The sequence below is a fragment of the Trachemys scripta genome, chromosome 1 (genome assembly GCF_013100865.1).
Source record: "Trachemys scripta elegans isolate TJP31775 chromosome 1, CAS_Tse_1.0, whole genome shotgun sequence".
Lineage (NCBI taxonomy): Eukaryota > Metazoa > Chordata > Testudines > Emydidae > Trachemys > Trachemys scripta.
In genome coordinates this window covers 238,172,202-238,188,788 of record NC_048298.1, presented here as the reverse complement: position 1 = coordinate 238,188,788, position 16,587 = coordinate 238,172,202, and the positions used below count along the sequence as shown (strand labels likewise).

At 43.2% G+C, this 16,587-nt stretch overlaps 1 protein-coding gene across 1 annotated transcript in view; it reads right to left on the bottom strand.

Annotated features, from left to right (window-relative positions):
• Nucleotides 1-13,148, bottom strand: part of GRTP1 (growth hormone regulated TBC protein 1) — a 55,057-nt gene extending 41,909 nt beyond the window's left edge. The window contains exons 1-3 of the mRNA XM_034758126.1: nt 12,708-13,148; nt 9,984-10,135; nt 3,388-3,546 (exon numbers count right to left, since the gene is read on the bottom strand). Of these exons, the coding sequence (XP_034614017.1) occupies nt 3,388-3,546; nt 9,984-10,135; nt 12,708-12,757 (361 nt within the window). The 5' untranslated portion in view covers nt 12,758-13,148. The remainder of the gene's footprint in view (nt 1-3,387; nt 3,547-9,983; nt 10,136-12,707) is intronic.
• Between the last annotated feature and the right edge of the window lie 3,439 nt (nt 13,149-16,587).

Sequence of the window (16,587 nt, the reverse complement as noted above, 5' to 3'; positions counted from 1 at the left end):
TCATCACCTACTCAGCTTTAAGGACCCACAACCTAAATTTGCAAAAAAAAGTCTCACACTTTCTGAAAAATCAGGCCACTTTAAGAGGTCTCAAGTTGAACAGCTAAAAATCACTACTCGCTTTTGGAAAATAGAGGCCACTACGCAAAAACTGGTCAATATTCTGGCAGCTGGATTTAATTTAAAATGACAACAAAAGCAACTTCATTTTTATGGTGGTCAATACCCAAGGCCACACTAAATTATTTAAACATAACCAAAATGTTTGAACAAGCAAGTCTAACTATAGCATCCCACACAGATATGCCTGACCTCTGTACATCCTAGGAGATATTTTATCTTAGTGCTTTTCCTTCTTAAAGGAAACAGTTTGTTATGACTGGCTTCCATGACAAAAAGCTTAAAACTGGGAGAATCTATGAGAAGAAAACCCGTAAAAATCATGGTTTGTGCCAGGGAATTCACAGCCAAGATAAATTCATTGGCCTAATCACCACTTCTTCCTTTTAAAATCAATAAATCAGTTATGGAGGCATAGGACAGGGAAATACTGTAATTCACTCCCATGCAAATTTAAAAATCAAGGAGACCAATAACCCTAACAAGCTTGTGTGACAGTCTGATAGTTATAGGCTACAGAAAACTTGTTTTGTTTCTGTTGGCAGAAATTGTGTGGTATCTGCATAATCAGAATACTTTTTTTTTTTTTTTAATCTTTCTTACAGTAAAGTTACAATAAAATGTTCACACACTACACTGCACATTACTGATTACTTATTTGGGATCAGGTTAATATACAAAGAACCAGGCTAAAGACTCTGGCTTGCTGGCTGAGGAGTCCTTTTCCTCTGAGTATGCTAAAAAGAGTGACCAAATTCCTAAATACTTATCCTCTTGTGAACGTACTTGATGTGAAAGCTTTTCCACCACAAAAACAATCCATATTTTACGAAACCACACACATTTTTCCAATAAAGTGGGATATAAAATGTTATTACTAACAATACAAAAAGGGAATTTGTTGTTCTGTTTAAAATGTTGATCCTTTACTGGAGCATTAAGTAAGCAGGTCAGGGGATCTCTAGGATGCTGGCTTTTTGTCATGTAATCAGAATAAGTTTATTAAAGTATACTTTGGAAATTGCTGGAGAGATTAGAGCTGACATATGCCGACAGGCGCTGCCCCCGCAGCTCCCATTGGCTACGGCTCCCGGCCAATGAGAGCTGCGGAGGCGGCACTCAGGGCGGGGGCAGTGCGCAGAGCTTCCCTGATCACACCTGTGCCTAAGACCCAGGAGGGACATGCCAGTCCCATCCAGGAGCTGCACGGAGCCAGGGCAGCCAGGGGCCTGCCTTAGCTCCACTGCACTGCTGATGGACTTTTAACGGCCCAGTTAGAGGTGCTGACCGAGGCTGCCAGGGTCTCTTTTCGACCAGGCGTTCTGCTCGAAAACTGGATGCCTGGCAATCTTATTTGTAGGTTGTCTACCAGAACTGTAGACTCTTCATGAGCAGAAAGTGTCTTAACATGTCTATAATATTTAGTAGGCTGCATGTGCATTATTTCTGCATTTACAAAAATAATAAAATATACTGTTGTATTTCTTCCTCCAATGCAGTACTGCCAACCACAAGCATTCAAAAATCATGAGTCAGGCCCTCAAAATCATGAGTTTTTAAACATAATAAGTTTGGAGTTCTTTCTACTTGTCTTTGAACCTTTAGATCCTAATTTTGTTGCCATTGTCAAGTTGTGGTAATGATTAAAATGAGATTCTCAGATTAATTTTCCTTGCTTTGATGGTGCTAATAGAAGTATCTTAGGTAAAACTATTACCTTAGTGCTAAAACTACAGCACTTTATGGAGCATGACTGCCAGAAGATTTTGAGAGAATCACACGAATTACAGATTTGTGAAGCGAATACTAACAAGATTACATATTTTTCTTTACTTTACCTTTTAAATCTATCGCAGCATTAGAAATATTTAATATAAAGCAGGAATGTGCTGAATATTAAAATTAAACTGACAAGTTACACTGAAATGGCATTCAGATGAAGCCAAATATCTGAATAGTGGACAGGAACACAAAGTTTCACGAAATTTAAAAATTGCGTAAATCTTAATTTTTTTCCTACGCTCTCACATATGCTCATATTATTCTTTCACCTCTAACAATATTGTTTTCTATTTCTTATACATCTATACAGAGATAAAAGACCATGGCACGGCTGTCACTGGGCTGGGTCAATTGACTTGGGTTTGGGCTCTGGTGCTAAATATTGTTGTACAGACGGTTGGCCTCAGGCTGGAGCCCAAGCTCTGGGACACTCCACCCTCACCATCTCTCTTCTTCTTCTCGCAGCTTAATCTGTTTTTTCAGTTCCTTATTCACTATTCATTTTAATTCCTATTATCTCCAATTCTCCCCGTTAGTCTTTTCCTCCCTCCTAATTTCTTCCTATAACTCATTTGTGTTCCCTTTCCCCCTCATCCCAACACAGCGCTTTGTTTCACAGACTGACTTAGCCAACCAGTCACCAGCTGTGCTGGTGAGGTCCCTGGTTTTACTGCCTAACATTGCAGAGGGATTGCTCTCATTGCCTTCGCTCTCTAGAGGCCACTGGTCAGGCTGACCTTGGACAATCATCTTAGTTGCTCCCTCTACACACCCCTAAACTGCAGCTCACAGTTCAGCATGGGAATACTGAAGCTTGATGATTTCTGGTCTGGACATTCTTCCTGCAGGAGTCTGAAAATGCATGTTCCAAAATGCCTTACTCAGGTATGTAAGGCAAAACTCCCACAAGCTGCTGCTGCTATTTTGTTTTAAAATTGAAAGCTGGAAAAAAAAAAAAAAAGTTATTTGGCCAAGGACAAAGTTGTTACAAAGTTAAGTCAATTACCCATTTCTAAGATAAAATTTGGTACAACCCTAACTTAAAGCACCTGATACTTTCAACAGTCATGAAAAAGAAAAAGAATGCCTGCTGGATCTGTCATCCTAATGAAACAACTTTAGAGCTGTGTGGACACCGAGGACAGCAGTGCACAATGAAACAATCACAGAACTGTGCCAATTTGTGTGTCAGCTTCTTTAGAAAAATGTCATTATTACAGTTGGATCAGTCTGAATATCAAGTAACCGCAATCTACTTACCACCATCACCCGGCCATTCATTTTAAGTTTGGAAGGAGCATTGTTGAGTCTCAAGAGAGTGGTGTTATTACAGAGTTTGTAGCTATTCTAGTTTTCACATTAATCATTATTAAACCACTACTAAACATTTACAGAAATACAGCTTTACTGCCACACACAATTTAATGTCACTCTTACTTAACAATACATAGTTATTGACTATATGTATAAACATTAGGACATAACCTGTCTTGATTGCTTCCACCAGCGTGTCACTTTTCTCTCCCTCAAGTAGTTTATTATAGTATCCAGGGTTTTGTTCCATGTTGGCCTGCGCTCCACTTACAATCATCCAGATCAGCGCACGATGCTCATTGGGAATGCCTTTCCTGATATATCTCTTCACTGCAATGCAACAAAAAAAAAAAGTTATTTTTTTCTGGAAACAAACAGGAAGTTGAGAGGTTCTAGGAGAACTCTTGACAAGCATTCGTTGATTACAATGCTTCCTCCCTCCTCCGCATAAGAGGCCAAAAGTGAAGACAAACATTTACTTTTTGAGTATGCAGCACATTTCAGTGGCCAGAATATACTGTACTATCATCAGTGTCAAAATACAGCCACAAACACACACAAAACCCCAATCTCCCCGCCCACAAAACACACAATTAAGCAGGTGGTTTCCAGTGACTCCACAAATTCATCATAAAGCTGTCCTTTTCCACAGACTTAATGTATACATACTACAGGGAGAGTGAATTATGATCAGCTGAACACTATCCAATACATTAGAGTTTTAATTCCCCCCCCTCCCTTTTCATTGTGATGTTCTCTTGGATGGAGATTTGAAAATAAATGGTTTTTCCATTGATTTTTTTCTTTTTTCATTTGTCAAATATTGATTTTTCTTCTTTCCTTGTATTTCTAACAGGAGGTTGACATTGTAGTTTTTTGTTCGCTTGATTATGCATCAGTATCACTAAGGTGGTTAGCATGAATCTGGGATTAGGGTTTGGCAGTTCACTAGTGCTGCTGCAAAGCCCAGTAATAGAAACACTAGACCCTGCAAGTGCATATTTAGTCACTCAGGGCTAGTGGCTACTGTCTGAATGACCCTGTTGGAGAGCCAGGAGGAATGAGAGAGAAACAATGGATTTTTTCACATGATAGCTGGAGAGGCTTTTGTTTTTATAAATCCAGACCAATTCCCCGCCCCACACACACTCCACCCTCAGATTCTTACCACGTTAATGGGGCATCAAATTATAGGTCTAAACTACATGCCAGTATCCTTTTAATATCTCTTCACCATGTCCTCTCTTATTAACACACACCTAAGCATGAGCAACAAGGATACAAACTTACAGGAAGATTCAACAACACAGGAATAGCTAAAGTAATTGCCTCCTAGGAAAGGTATCTGAATACTCACAAACACCTGCTGCTCAGAAGTGGTAAAATACCAGCCACGTCATTTAAAAGCCACTGTGAATCATGAAGCTCAAGAAATACTGTAGATATGTACCGCACTACCTAATTTCAAGTGATTAGCCCTGCCTAAGCTAAGAGGTATGTATATGTGAAAGAATCTATGCATGCCCCTAAAAGTGTACTCACTTGTTAGGTTGAGGATTATTTGGTTTTATCATAATGAATATTATGCCTTTTTCTTAAAAGGATTATTCCAAAAATGTACTCCCCCTTGTAACTGGTCTGCTCCTGGCATAACTATTTACTCTGAAAGCCTAGCCAGCATCAAACATAAATCTAAATCAAATGCAGGAAGCAGGGACAAGCCTTTGACTTTGGTATCCAGTACAAGGGGACAGCAGCCCTGCAGCTTAACATACTCTCATTACTCCTCAGTGTCACTGTCCTCATGACAACAAATGTCCTTAGGCTTTCAATGAGAAAGCCCAAGTATAAGGGATATACTGTTGACCACATACCCCCAAACTCAGTTACAAACAAGGCAAGTTCTTCTGCAAATATTAGCACTACACATCAGAGCCTTTTTACAGTGCTGCCTCCCTCATGTCATTATAATGCCTAACATAGTGGATTTTAAAATAAAGCGAGAACTGCCCACCATCATCCAAGATAAACCCAGCCTACAGAGGTGATACAGGAGCTCTAAAAAGAAAGGTTAGTTATAATTTTCCAAAGTATAGTTTTGTTTTCTATAGTTGATAGCCTGCCTCCCAGTCACTTTCCTAAGAAAAACACAAGAACATTTCATAGAGTGGAATATCCTCCAATTACAATACTTGTAATGCTCCTTAAAAGAAGTTACATCTTGCATGATTCTTCCTCCCTCACCGGGCTCAGACTGCAAACTAATCCAAAGGTCCTGATCCCACAAAAGATTCCAGAAGAGCAAGCCCCTGAATCCACGCAATGCTCCACAGACTATCAAGGTTGATGGCACATTTGGTGTCATTTGCATGAACAGCAGTACATATAATCTCCGTTTAAACTGAGCCTGCCCACTTGTATAATAAATGAAAAAACCTTTAAACAAGGTATGTTGTCTGTATAACACTAGTGAAAAGATGCTGCCAACCTGAAATCTAGTCCATTTGTAATTTGGAATGTACAGCTGTATTTGGTTTAATAGGATTTTGAAAATTACTCTAGTTCACTTCTAAAATTATTAGAAGAAAAATTGAAACCATGTCCAAATACCTCACATCTGAGCATGCCATATCCAGTCTGGACAACAAGCTACGAAGTGGAAACACACAGGAGAAGCCTGTGCATTCATTCAGCCTTTGATGTGACATTTCTGACAGGTTACAAATTATAGAATCTGGTTTCACAAATATTCTGTATGTCCACAAACTGCAGACCCTTTTCCAACCCACAGCAGCTTAGTGCATTCACATCAGAAGGCTGATAAGGTTTACAGTAAGTACTTTCTGCTACAAGTTGTTTCCAGCAGCAAGTAGGTTACTTGAATTTCTTACACAGGCACACTGTAGGTGAGAATTAAAGTAACTTTCAGTGGTCATGTAAGGCTCTAGTATTGCACCTCTGGTGCTTATTGACCAGCTGTAAATGAATCAAAGCAGCAAGCTGACTTGCGACACTGTAAAGAAAGCACAGATTGCAACAGAACAGCTGGGGGGCAGGGGAGAAGAAGGGAGGAAGGAGAAAACTTGTCAGGTAATGGGAGTGTGAGTGAGAGAGGAAAAAAAGACAGGTTTCAGAATAGCAGCCGTGTTAGTCTGTATCCGCAAAAAGAAGAACAGGAGTATTTGTGGCACCTTAGAGAGGAGCAAGAAGAAGAACCAAGGCTGGGGAAATGAAAGACAGCAGGACTGAAATAGCTAGGACAAGGTGAGGAACAAGGTAGAGGGATAGCAAATACTGGATGAAAAAAGAGCAAATGGAATGATGATCAAAATTCATATGACCCATCTTTCTGGAACTCTGTGATCAAGGATAACAGGATATACAGCAGAACAGTTGTTAAAGCACCCTAATTAGTTTTCTTTCAAGCAGAACAGAACTATGAATGTACACATGCCATGTCAGACACAAGGCATTTGCATGCAACAAATCAGCACAAAAATATGCTGTATTTCCAAATTAATGAATTAGCATTACATCCCTTCTTCTTGTCAGTATGATGGGAATTAGGAGCCTGGGGGACATATGGGCCTGACGACATATGGGCGTGGAACTGCCGAGATATCATACATTAAATGGTCCTTTGAGGTCCAATAGAACTATACTACACATTCTGAAAGGGTCTCAGATCTTCCCTGGGGAAGTAGAAAATTAGGGTGTGGGTTGTGGAGGTTCTCAGAGGAACTGTATGGAAGAACTGTAAGTTAAATACTCCTCACTCTGTTTTGCATTATGATCAGTTTGCCTTTGGAATAGACATTACAGGATCAGCAAATTCAGACTCCTAAAGCATCAGAGCAATGAAACCAAAAGGTGGGGGTCGGGAAGATGAAGGGTGTGACAGTGTACCTCATAAGGCTTTATGGGGAGGGGGTGCTTATAAATGTATGGATGACATAGCTGGAATATGTTTTGTGCTGCCTGTGCCATGTAACATATCTCCGTAAAGGTTCTGGTCTACTATATCTATTTATCCAATTTGTACATATATATCATTTTCTACTCGAGGTTAAGAATATGGGCAGTATGCTTGCTTGATTTCTAAGTAAGCTTTGTGAGGCATTTGGTCAGCTTCTTTAGGAAGGAATTCGCCAGGTTAAGTACCTGATCAGGAGACACTTAGGGAACAATGCATCTTGGAATGCTCCAATCCACATGAGAAGTCTTCCTGGAGACATGCAAGATGCCATGTGGACAATGGCGTCGGCCTGCAAAGACTGAGTCATGCAGGGGCATGTGACTTGCCCAGTTGACTCCAAAACTACATCCTGGAGCTGGACTTTGCATAGGAGGGAGGAGGGGGGTCTCCACCCACAAGAGAGAGTCTATTTAAACCTGTGGGAGACCCCTCCATTTTGTCTTCAGCTGGCTAAAGAAGGAGCCTCTCCACCCCCCCCCCAGGATACTTGAAGGAGACTGAAACAAAGGACAGTAACTACAGGGGGTGTGAGTGATTGCTGGACCCAGGCTAAAAGGAGCTTAGCCTGTAAAAGGGAACACTCTGGAACTGGTGAGGAAATTATCTGTATTCAGTTTGATTAGGCATAGATCTGCGCATTTTATTTTATTTTGCTTGGTGACTTACTTTGTTCTGTCTGTTACTACTTTGAACCACTTAAATCCTACTGTCTGTATTTAATAAAATCACTTTCTATTTAGTAATTTACTCAGAGTATGTATTGATACCTGGGGGAGCAAACAGCTGTGCATATCTCTCTATCAGTGTTATAGAGGGCGAACAATTTATGAGTTTGCCCTGCATAAGCTTTATGCAGGGTAAAACAGATTTATCTGGGTTTAGACCCCACTGGGAGTTGGGCATCTGGGTGCTAAAGGCAAGCACACTACTGTGAGCTGTTTTCAGGTAAACTTGCAGCTTTGGGACAAGTGATTCAGACCCTGGATCTGTGTCTGGAGCCAAACAGGAGTGTCTGGCTCAGCAAGACAGGGTGCTGGAGTCCTGAGCTGGCAGGGAAAACAGGAGCAGGGGTAGTCTTGGCACATCCGGTGGCAGCTCCCAAGGGGGTTTCTGTGATCCAACCCGTCACAAAGGGTTCCGAGGATTAACAGACTGACATGCCACTGTTCCAATGGATGAGTGATCCTGAAGGATAAGAATGTCCTCACAAACTGGCAACTATCCATATATGTTTGTGTCCAGTATGGGAATATACCACAGACATGGTGGGTCCTAGTACCAGTACCCTGGGGCAAGTGTTTAAATCAACACTTTTACAGAATAACAGTAATCTGCCACTTTCCTCCTCCAGCGTTTCCAGCTTTAGCAATTTTGGGGTGTCACTGCACAATGGAGCATGGAAGATTTGTCATTATAATGTGCATTTACAGTAACTCCAAACAGACTGCCTCAGCTCTGCTGTATTCCTTTATATTGATCATATTCTTTCTAAAGGTGTGTAAGAAAGTATACTGTAAGCAATTCTGATTATCTTTAGTAAAAAGTTAGTAACTGAAAAATTGATGCAACAGCCATCCAGGATCTCTCTATTGCCATCATGCTTCACGCCCTTCATCCACACATCAGATGTAATGGAACCCCTAATTCCAGAAACAATGGCAGAGATTTTACAAGTATGATGTAATGCTAACACTGTAGTAAGAGCTATTACTTTTGTTGCTGCATTAACTCCCCCCCACACCCAAAAAAAGTAGTAAGCGAAGCCTAGTGCTGAAGCACACCTCTGAGGTTTTAGGTGCAATTCAAGGGCTTGTCTACCCAGGGACACTCAGGAAAATTAGTCCAAATTAACTTTTTAAGTGGATTAGTTGAATTAAACTAAACCATATTAAGGCTACTTTAATGTTTGTGCTGGGCACCATTGTGAGAATTCCAAATAGAATCACCAGAAAGGACATATTGGACACATCATTAAGTGCAAAGGGAAAAATTAAGAAGCTTACACAGAAAAATTTCACTCCCACAAGGAAAGGAAGAGAACTTGCAGCCTCACATGATTCCTTGCCCACAATACCTCCCTTTAATTACATTTCCCCCCTCCAGTTTCACACCCTAGACTTCCATACACTGGGCTATTGTAAGAGGTTTTCCTGCTTTTTTAAACTGGCAATTAAGAGTTCTGTTAACATCTTCTCAAATATTTGCACCTAGTTCTTCTGTTAATTTTACTTTCTCTGTTTTTAAATTTTGATGATTAAGTCTTAGCACATAATAGTGCTTTTTAGCCGTAAGAAAACCCCCTTTTCACAGATGGCAGAAAAGGAGGCACTGAAAATTAAAGCAACTTGCAAAATGTCAGAGAACGAATCAATGGCTCGACAAACCTGGGAGAAGAACTCAGATCTCCAGTTCTTTATACTTTCTGCTGCACCATGCAACTATCCTTTAATGAGGTCGCTTGAATACACAAATATGTAAAGTACTATAAGCAAATAGTAACAAAAAATCTGGTCTCTCACAGGTAGAATCCTTCTTGATTATAGATATAGTGACTAAGATATTATGATACACATCAAATAGGATTACTCCCTTGTGAGCTTTAAATCAAATTGATTATCCCTAGCACAACAGCACATTTGTTTGCGTATTATTACTGAATTCAGTCTGTTATTACTTAGAGCAGAAAAGACATTTACTATTGTGTTCTCAAGTGCAAGCCAATTTAAATTTACGTTCTGTTCTCAACACTGATTTACATTCAGGTCCAATAAGATACAAACATATAACTTACCTTTTAAACTTTTCCCTATCCCATTATTCCCCTTTAGAAGCTTTGACCATTTTATTGCTCTTCTAGTGAGTATCACCAGATATCTAGAAAAGAATTCTTCATACGACACATAATCAAAGTCTTCTGGCCTTTCAAATCCGTATGGATCAACCCTACAATATAAAAAGTTATTGTACACAAAATTTCTCCACATGCAGATTTAAAAAGTATGCTTTAGTAAACTAAATTCTGGTGGTATTTCTGAAAAACAGTTATGGAAAAACAAAACAATGAACTGGGATGTATGTAATTTATGGTCAATGCCAGACTTCATTGCTTTTGGCAATAGAGAGATTCAGAACCGAAGATCTATTTTGTAGACAATTGGCTTAAACTGTGACTAATTGGGGAGAGGTTTTCATAATACAGAAAAAATAGGCAATAACAAATGCAAAGAATATAGATTGCAAAGGTAAGAGTCTATGGTCCAAAGATGGAAAAAATTAGTTTTTCCACTAGTTCTATGCTAGTAATAACTGATTCAGTTACAAAGATGACCTTTAAAATGTGCTATGTTTTGTAACTTTTTGGCAATAACCTATTTAAAAAAAACACTCTGAAAAGTGACTACATAGTAATGGCCTCCATTTCCTCCTTCACCAGATCTACTCCATGTATGTGTGTGGCATCAGGTGTACTTATTTACAATAATTAGGGTTTTTTGTTTTTACAATTTTTTATTCCCATTAGCAATGAAGAACCAACACTGGCTATTGAAAAGTGAATTGGATATTATTTTGGCTCATATGTCAACTGAAGTGGTGATAGATCCCACCTGTGCAAAATACTTTGTGTGGAAGGACCATTACACTTGCCCCAGTGAAGTCAATGGGTCTTTGCCTGGGCACAGGGATCCACTCATGCAGAGCGGCTTGCAAGATATCAAGGCCTAAATTCCAACTGTGAGGCCAAATTCAGCTCTCAGTTACACAAGTCCAATAATGACATATGGAATTGCACGGGTGTAACCATAGGAAGAATTTGACCAATTGAATCTTTTATTGGTGGTGATACATGAGTCAGAAGAAGCACTACTGGATGTTCAGACCCACTGAGTTTACAGAGCTGGCAGTTAGAAAAAAAGTCATCTTTCATTTGTATGCTGACCAAATTTGATGTGGAATCAGAGAGACGGATACAAACATTGAACCCTATAATACAGTTTTTAAAGTCAGAGTCACTAATCATTTAATCATGGTCTTATTCGGAAATTTTTTAATTTTATAATTAAAGAAACCTTTCACACTCATACACACAGCATTAAAACAATTCAAGAAAGCATAACACTTCAACCCACTCATGTCATGTTTAGGATTCTGATAATAAAGATAGAGAACACAGATTCATTTCATAATTCAGTCTCACTGTTGGGAAGCAGGAAGGAGACAGGCTACAAAAATTATGACAATATTCTCCTCAACAGTTAGATAATCCCACATTTACAGGCACTGTGAATTATCCGAAGTCCCGGGTGGTCTCCTGATTTTACAAAATTTTCTTGTTTGTTGTTTAACAGAAGCTTGTATGTATGTCAAAGCCATTAATCTATTATTTTTAAGTGATTCTTTGTTCCAGTGCATCACTAATGTTTTTTTGGAAACGGAGAGAATGACACTGACAAACTTCCCTTCGGAATGTATTCATCCTCTCTAAACCCCCACGGCATGACACACTTCTAAGTTTTGTTTGACAGTAGTTAATATTCACATTTCTATATTTACTATCTCTAACCTTTCTAGCAACAGGTATATATCATTAATAAAATTATACAAAACTGTTTTACATCTATTTATGGAGAATGTCTTGTAAAACAGATATTTAATTACTCATTATTAATCTTTCCAAAGTCATACTTCCATAGACTTTGCTTTGCCCCAAACCCTTCATTATTCCATGTAAGAAATGGATAGAAAAGATACCACTTTGAAGGTCCACTACCTAGAAAAAGTATCTCTTTCCAAGGACTGAAAGTTGGGTTTCGTGGATCCTGCTTTTTTTTCCCTTCTTCCAACTGAAGAAATGGTTTAAATATAAAAAATAAATAAGCAAATGATTAAAAAATATTTTGAATTGCTGCACCTCCTTTCAATTTTTATGGGCATTAAAGGTTATCTACCAAGAGAAAATCTTAACAGAACATATGTTCCTGTGTAAGAGGCTTTTGAATGTTAATCTCAGTTTTGTTTTTTTGTTGGTTTTGTGGGAGGGGGACTTTAGAGTTATTTAATCCAGTGAAGCGCCAATATATTGTGATATAGCCCTCCCTAAGAGAGAAAACCTCAAAAACATGGGCTTACCCAGCACAGTGAAAATGCTATTGCTAATTATTAAGGAAAATCTCAATGGTGCTGTCTAGCTGCAACAACGGGAATGAGGGCAATTTTGATCAATAAGTAAAATTACAGCGAAAGTGCCATTTCTTTGGGGAAAAAACACCCACAAACGCGCCCTCCAGCACAGAGCCAGCCTTTGCCAGCGTCCTCAGCTTTAACCCAGACTACGGAGGAGTCTCCCTCCAAACAGCACTGAGCTGGGAGCCCGCCCGCCCGCCGGCTCCCTGCCTGCAGCACACGCGGCACCTACCCAAACACACAGGGGAGCGAAGTGCAGCGCTAGGGCGGGAGCGCTTAACAAGGAAACGAACCCCCCCGAAGCGGACCCCCGCCCCAGCCCGGGCATGTGTACCTGGGAATGCCGGCCCCAGGCTCCCGCGCGCCGCCTTCGCCCTCCTCCATGGCCGGGCAGCGCCGGGGGCTGCCCCGGCAGAGACGGTTCCGCGCCGCGCTGGCCCGGCGGCGGCGGCAGCACTAGCGGAGCGCGCGGACCTGAGCGGAGTTTCTCGCCGGGCCACTCCAGCGGGAGCGAGCCGGGAGCGAGCGCTCCTCACACAGGGCAGCAGCGGCGGCAACAGCGCCTCCTCCGCCGCCGCCTCCTCGGGACCGGCCCCATAAGGAGCAGAGGCTCCAAAGTTCAGCCCCTCGGCGCCCCGGGCGCTCCTTCCTCCTCCCCCGCGAGAGCTGCCGTGACACACCGGAGAGACACGCGGGGAGGCAGCGCTTGGCCTCAGCCCGCGGGCAGCTCCCGTGCCAGAGCCGGCTCGGCGCAGTGCCAAGGCAGCTGCCCACGGCCGGCCCGCCCGCCCCCACCTGGGCTGTCACCTGAGGCGCTGCTGCCCCCGGGAGCCCAGCGCCAAGTTGCGGAGGTTGCTGCTCCGGCAGCGCAGCGCGATGCAACCCCCTCGGGGCCGGGCCGCCTCCGGGGCAGAGCCCTTGTCTCCAGTGACTCCGCCTCACCTGCCCCTCCTCCACTGCTCTTTCCCTTACTCCCGACTCTCCGAGGGGCGGAATCCCGGGCCCCGCCCGCTGACTCCTGTGCAGCCGACCGGGAATCAGCGGGCGGGCGCTGCAGCCTCTTCCCGCCTCCCGGCCCGCACTCGGGGCCCAGCCTCCCTTAGCAGGGTCGGGCTCGCGCCCTGGCGAAGAGGGGTCGGTGCCTGGCCGGTCCCCGCGCTGCAGCGGAGCTTCTCCCTTTGCAGCTGAGCTCCTGAGACCAGCCCCGCCTCTCTCGCTGCTGCGCGGCACTTGGCCAGCCTTGCACCCACCCCCACCTACGGCCCCATGCGGATCACGGGAGTTTGGCTGCAGATCCCGGTGGGAGCGGGCAGGATGATGCTCCCAGACTCTGGCCCTTCACTGGCTCAGCAGCTGCAGGCTTCACCTTCCCAGGATGGCATAAAAGGTTGTTACACAGAGGAGGGAGAAAAACTATTCTCCTTAACCTCTAAGGCTAGGACAAGAGGTACTCCTAGAGGGAATTCTGTGCCAAAAAAATTAAAAATGCTGTGCACAATATTTTAAAATTCTGCAAATATTTTGTCAAAATAACACTATATAATCACTAGTTTCAATTATTTTGATAATTTATTACAAAATACCTGTCATCAAGTATGTCTGTAACAATACCAGACACCTGGCAACCCTACCCCTAGCCCACATGCTCTCACCCCCTACTCCTGCACCACCAGCCCAGACACTCACAGACCCTTCCCTCCTACAGCCCAGGGATCCAGAGGGAGAAACAGCCTGATGCTGGGTCCCAGGCTTCCATGGCATTTCTTGTGTGCCACCACCTCCCTCCTTCAGGGCATGCTAAGAACTGCAGCTGCTGGGTGTTGGGATAGTGCCAAATTGGTGTGACCATACTGAATGAATGGTGTGTAACTTGACATGACTTAAACATGGCTGAATGGCTGCAGAGGATCCTGGGAGCAGGTTCCCTTTAAGCAGAAGCAAATTTAATAAAGGACTGGTAAAGTCTGCATGTACGATCAATATTGAACCTATTGGTCAACAAATATGGGCCCATGCAAAAGTAAATATAAAGTTCCAGCATGGAGTACAGGTCAACCTGGTTTTAGCAACCTTACAGCAAGTACATCATGCAGAGAGCCAGAGTGAATGATTGCTGAGTGAGTAAACGTGGGGTGGGGTGATGTTCATTTGGTGCCACCACCTCCAACCCCTTCTAAAACACTAAATTAGGTAAAATTAGTAATAACATGCCCACTGGGCATACTTTTAAGACATGTGACTCCTTTGAGGAAAAAGCATATAAGAATCAAGCAAAGTAAATTACTGTGGTTAGGATTCCTTAACGAATGCTTGAAGAAGCAACGCTGCTAGACAGAGTAGCCAAAACTCTGCTCCGCGGGCTTGAGTAGAACTGTGAACCAGAGGGGTCTCAAGGCAACCAAGGTCTTGCTCTAAGGGAATCTGAGACACACCAGAGGGCTGAGGAGAACAGACTTGGAGAGAAGTTATGGAAATTATGCACACCCAACATTAATTTCTGGAAAATTCTGCATTGCGCAGTGGTGCAGGATTTCCCCAGGAATAAAGAAGCAATGGGCTTAAATTTCAGCAAGAGAGGTTTAGGTTGGACATTAGGAAAAACTTCCTAATTGTCAGGGTTGTTAAACACTGGAATGAATTGCCCAGGGGGGTTGTGGAATCTTCATGATTGTCTAACTTGCTTTTAAAAATCTCCAAACACCTGCCAGGGATGGTCTAGATCAGTGGTTCCCAACTAGGGGTCTGGGACCCCCTGGGGGGCCGCAAGCAGATTTCAGGGGGGCTGACAAGCAGGGCCAGCATTAGACTCACTGAGGCCCAGGATAGACAGATGAAGCCCCACCACTTGGTACTGAAGCCCTGAGCCCTGCCACCTGGGGCTGAAGCCAAAGCTTGAGCAATGTAGCTTCTGTGGCATGAGGCCCCAGGCAACTGCCTGCTTGCTACCTCCTAATACAGGCCCTGGCTTTTATATGCAGAAAATCAGTTATTGTGGCACAGGTGGGCCGCAGAGCTTTTATAGCATGTTGGGGGGGGAGGAGAGTAATCAGAAAGAAAAAGCTTGAGAACCCCTGGTCTAGGTAATACTTAGTCCTTCCATGAGGGCAAGGGACTGGACTAGATGACCTCTCAAGGTCTCTTCCAGTCCTATGATTCTATGACTGGGACTTGCACTGAGCCCAAGTAACAAGGGTTTGTAGGGCAAAGCAGGGGAGTTCTGCAGTGGGCCTTTTCTCCTCCCACTGGAGTGGAAGACAAAACTCTCACCAGCAGACACCTGGTCCCTTTGTGCCATTTCCCTAAGGACTTTATGTTAAACCATCCTTATTTTTACCCCCCGCCTTCCGGCCCAGTACTGCTGCTCCCTGACTATTAGTGGCCAAGTTCCCAACATGCAGGATTGGGCCCTTTAGGAGATGCGTGAGCTCAGGATCATGTCTAAGGGGCTTATGTATTTTTCCCTGGTCACAGACGGAGATGAACTCTAAGTAACAGCCTTTCACTGATGCTAAAAGCAGAAACTCCTAAGCTGCCAGGGCAGTTTTAGATACTGTGCTCCGCATGGCCCACCCACACAGAACAATTTGCAGGATTGGTTCAGTATGCAGGCAGGTTTTAAAGATAGAGCAAAAGTGTAACCTGTATGGCAGAAATATCAATGGCATTTTACAAAATAACCAAAACAGGTCTCTGATTTTTCATTTTTTTTTTTCTTTAAAAAAAATTGTGTAATATTAATTTGATTTTTTTTTGTTCGGTTTAAAAACATGTATTGTTATTTTTGAAAATTTCTTTAGTTTATTAGTTGCAATGAATTCTTCTCCTCTCTTAGGTCTTAATCCTACAGTAGCTGCATAAGTCTTTCCAGGATCAGGGCCTAAGTGAATTGCACAAGGCCACACAATCCTGCCCTTGGTCACACTGGGGCAAACCTCTCAGCCCACAGAGATAGGGTTACCATACGTCCGGATTTTCCCGGACATGTCCGGCTTTTGGGGTCTCAAATCCCCGTCCGGGGGGAAATCCCCAAAAGCCGGGCATGTCCGGGAAAATCGGGAGGGCTCGGCGGGGCCTCTGGGGCCGGTGCGGGCCCGGGGGCATGGTGCCGGGCCGGGCGCGCGGTGCCGGGCAGGGCTGGTGCGGGGCCGGGCGGGGAGCCGGGCCGCCGGGCCCGCGGGGCTGGGAGCCGGGCCGCCGGGGGGTGCGCTGGGCCG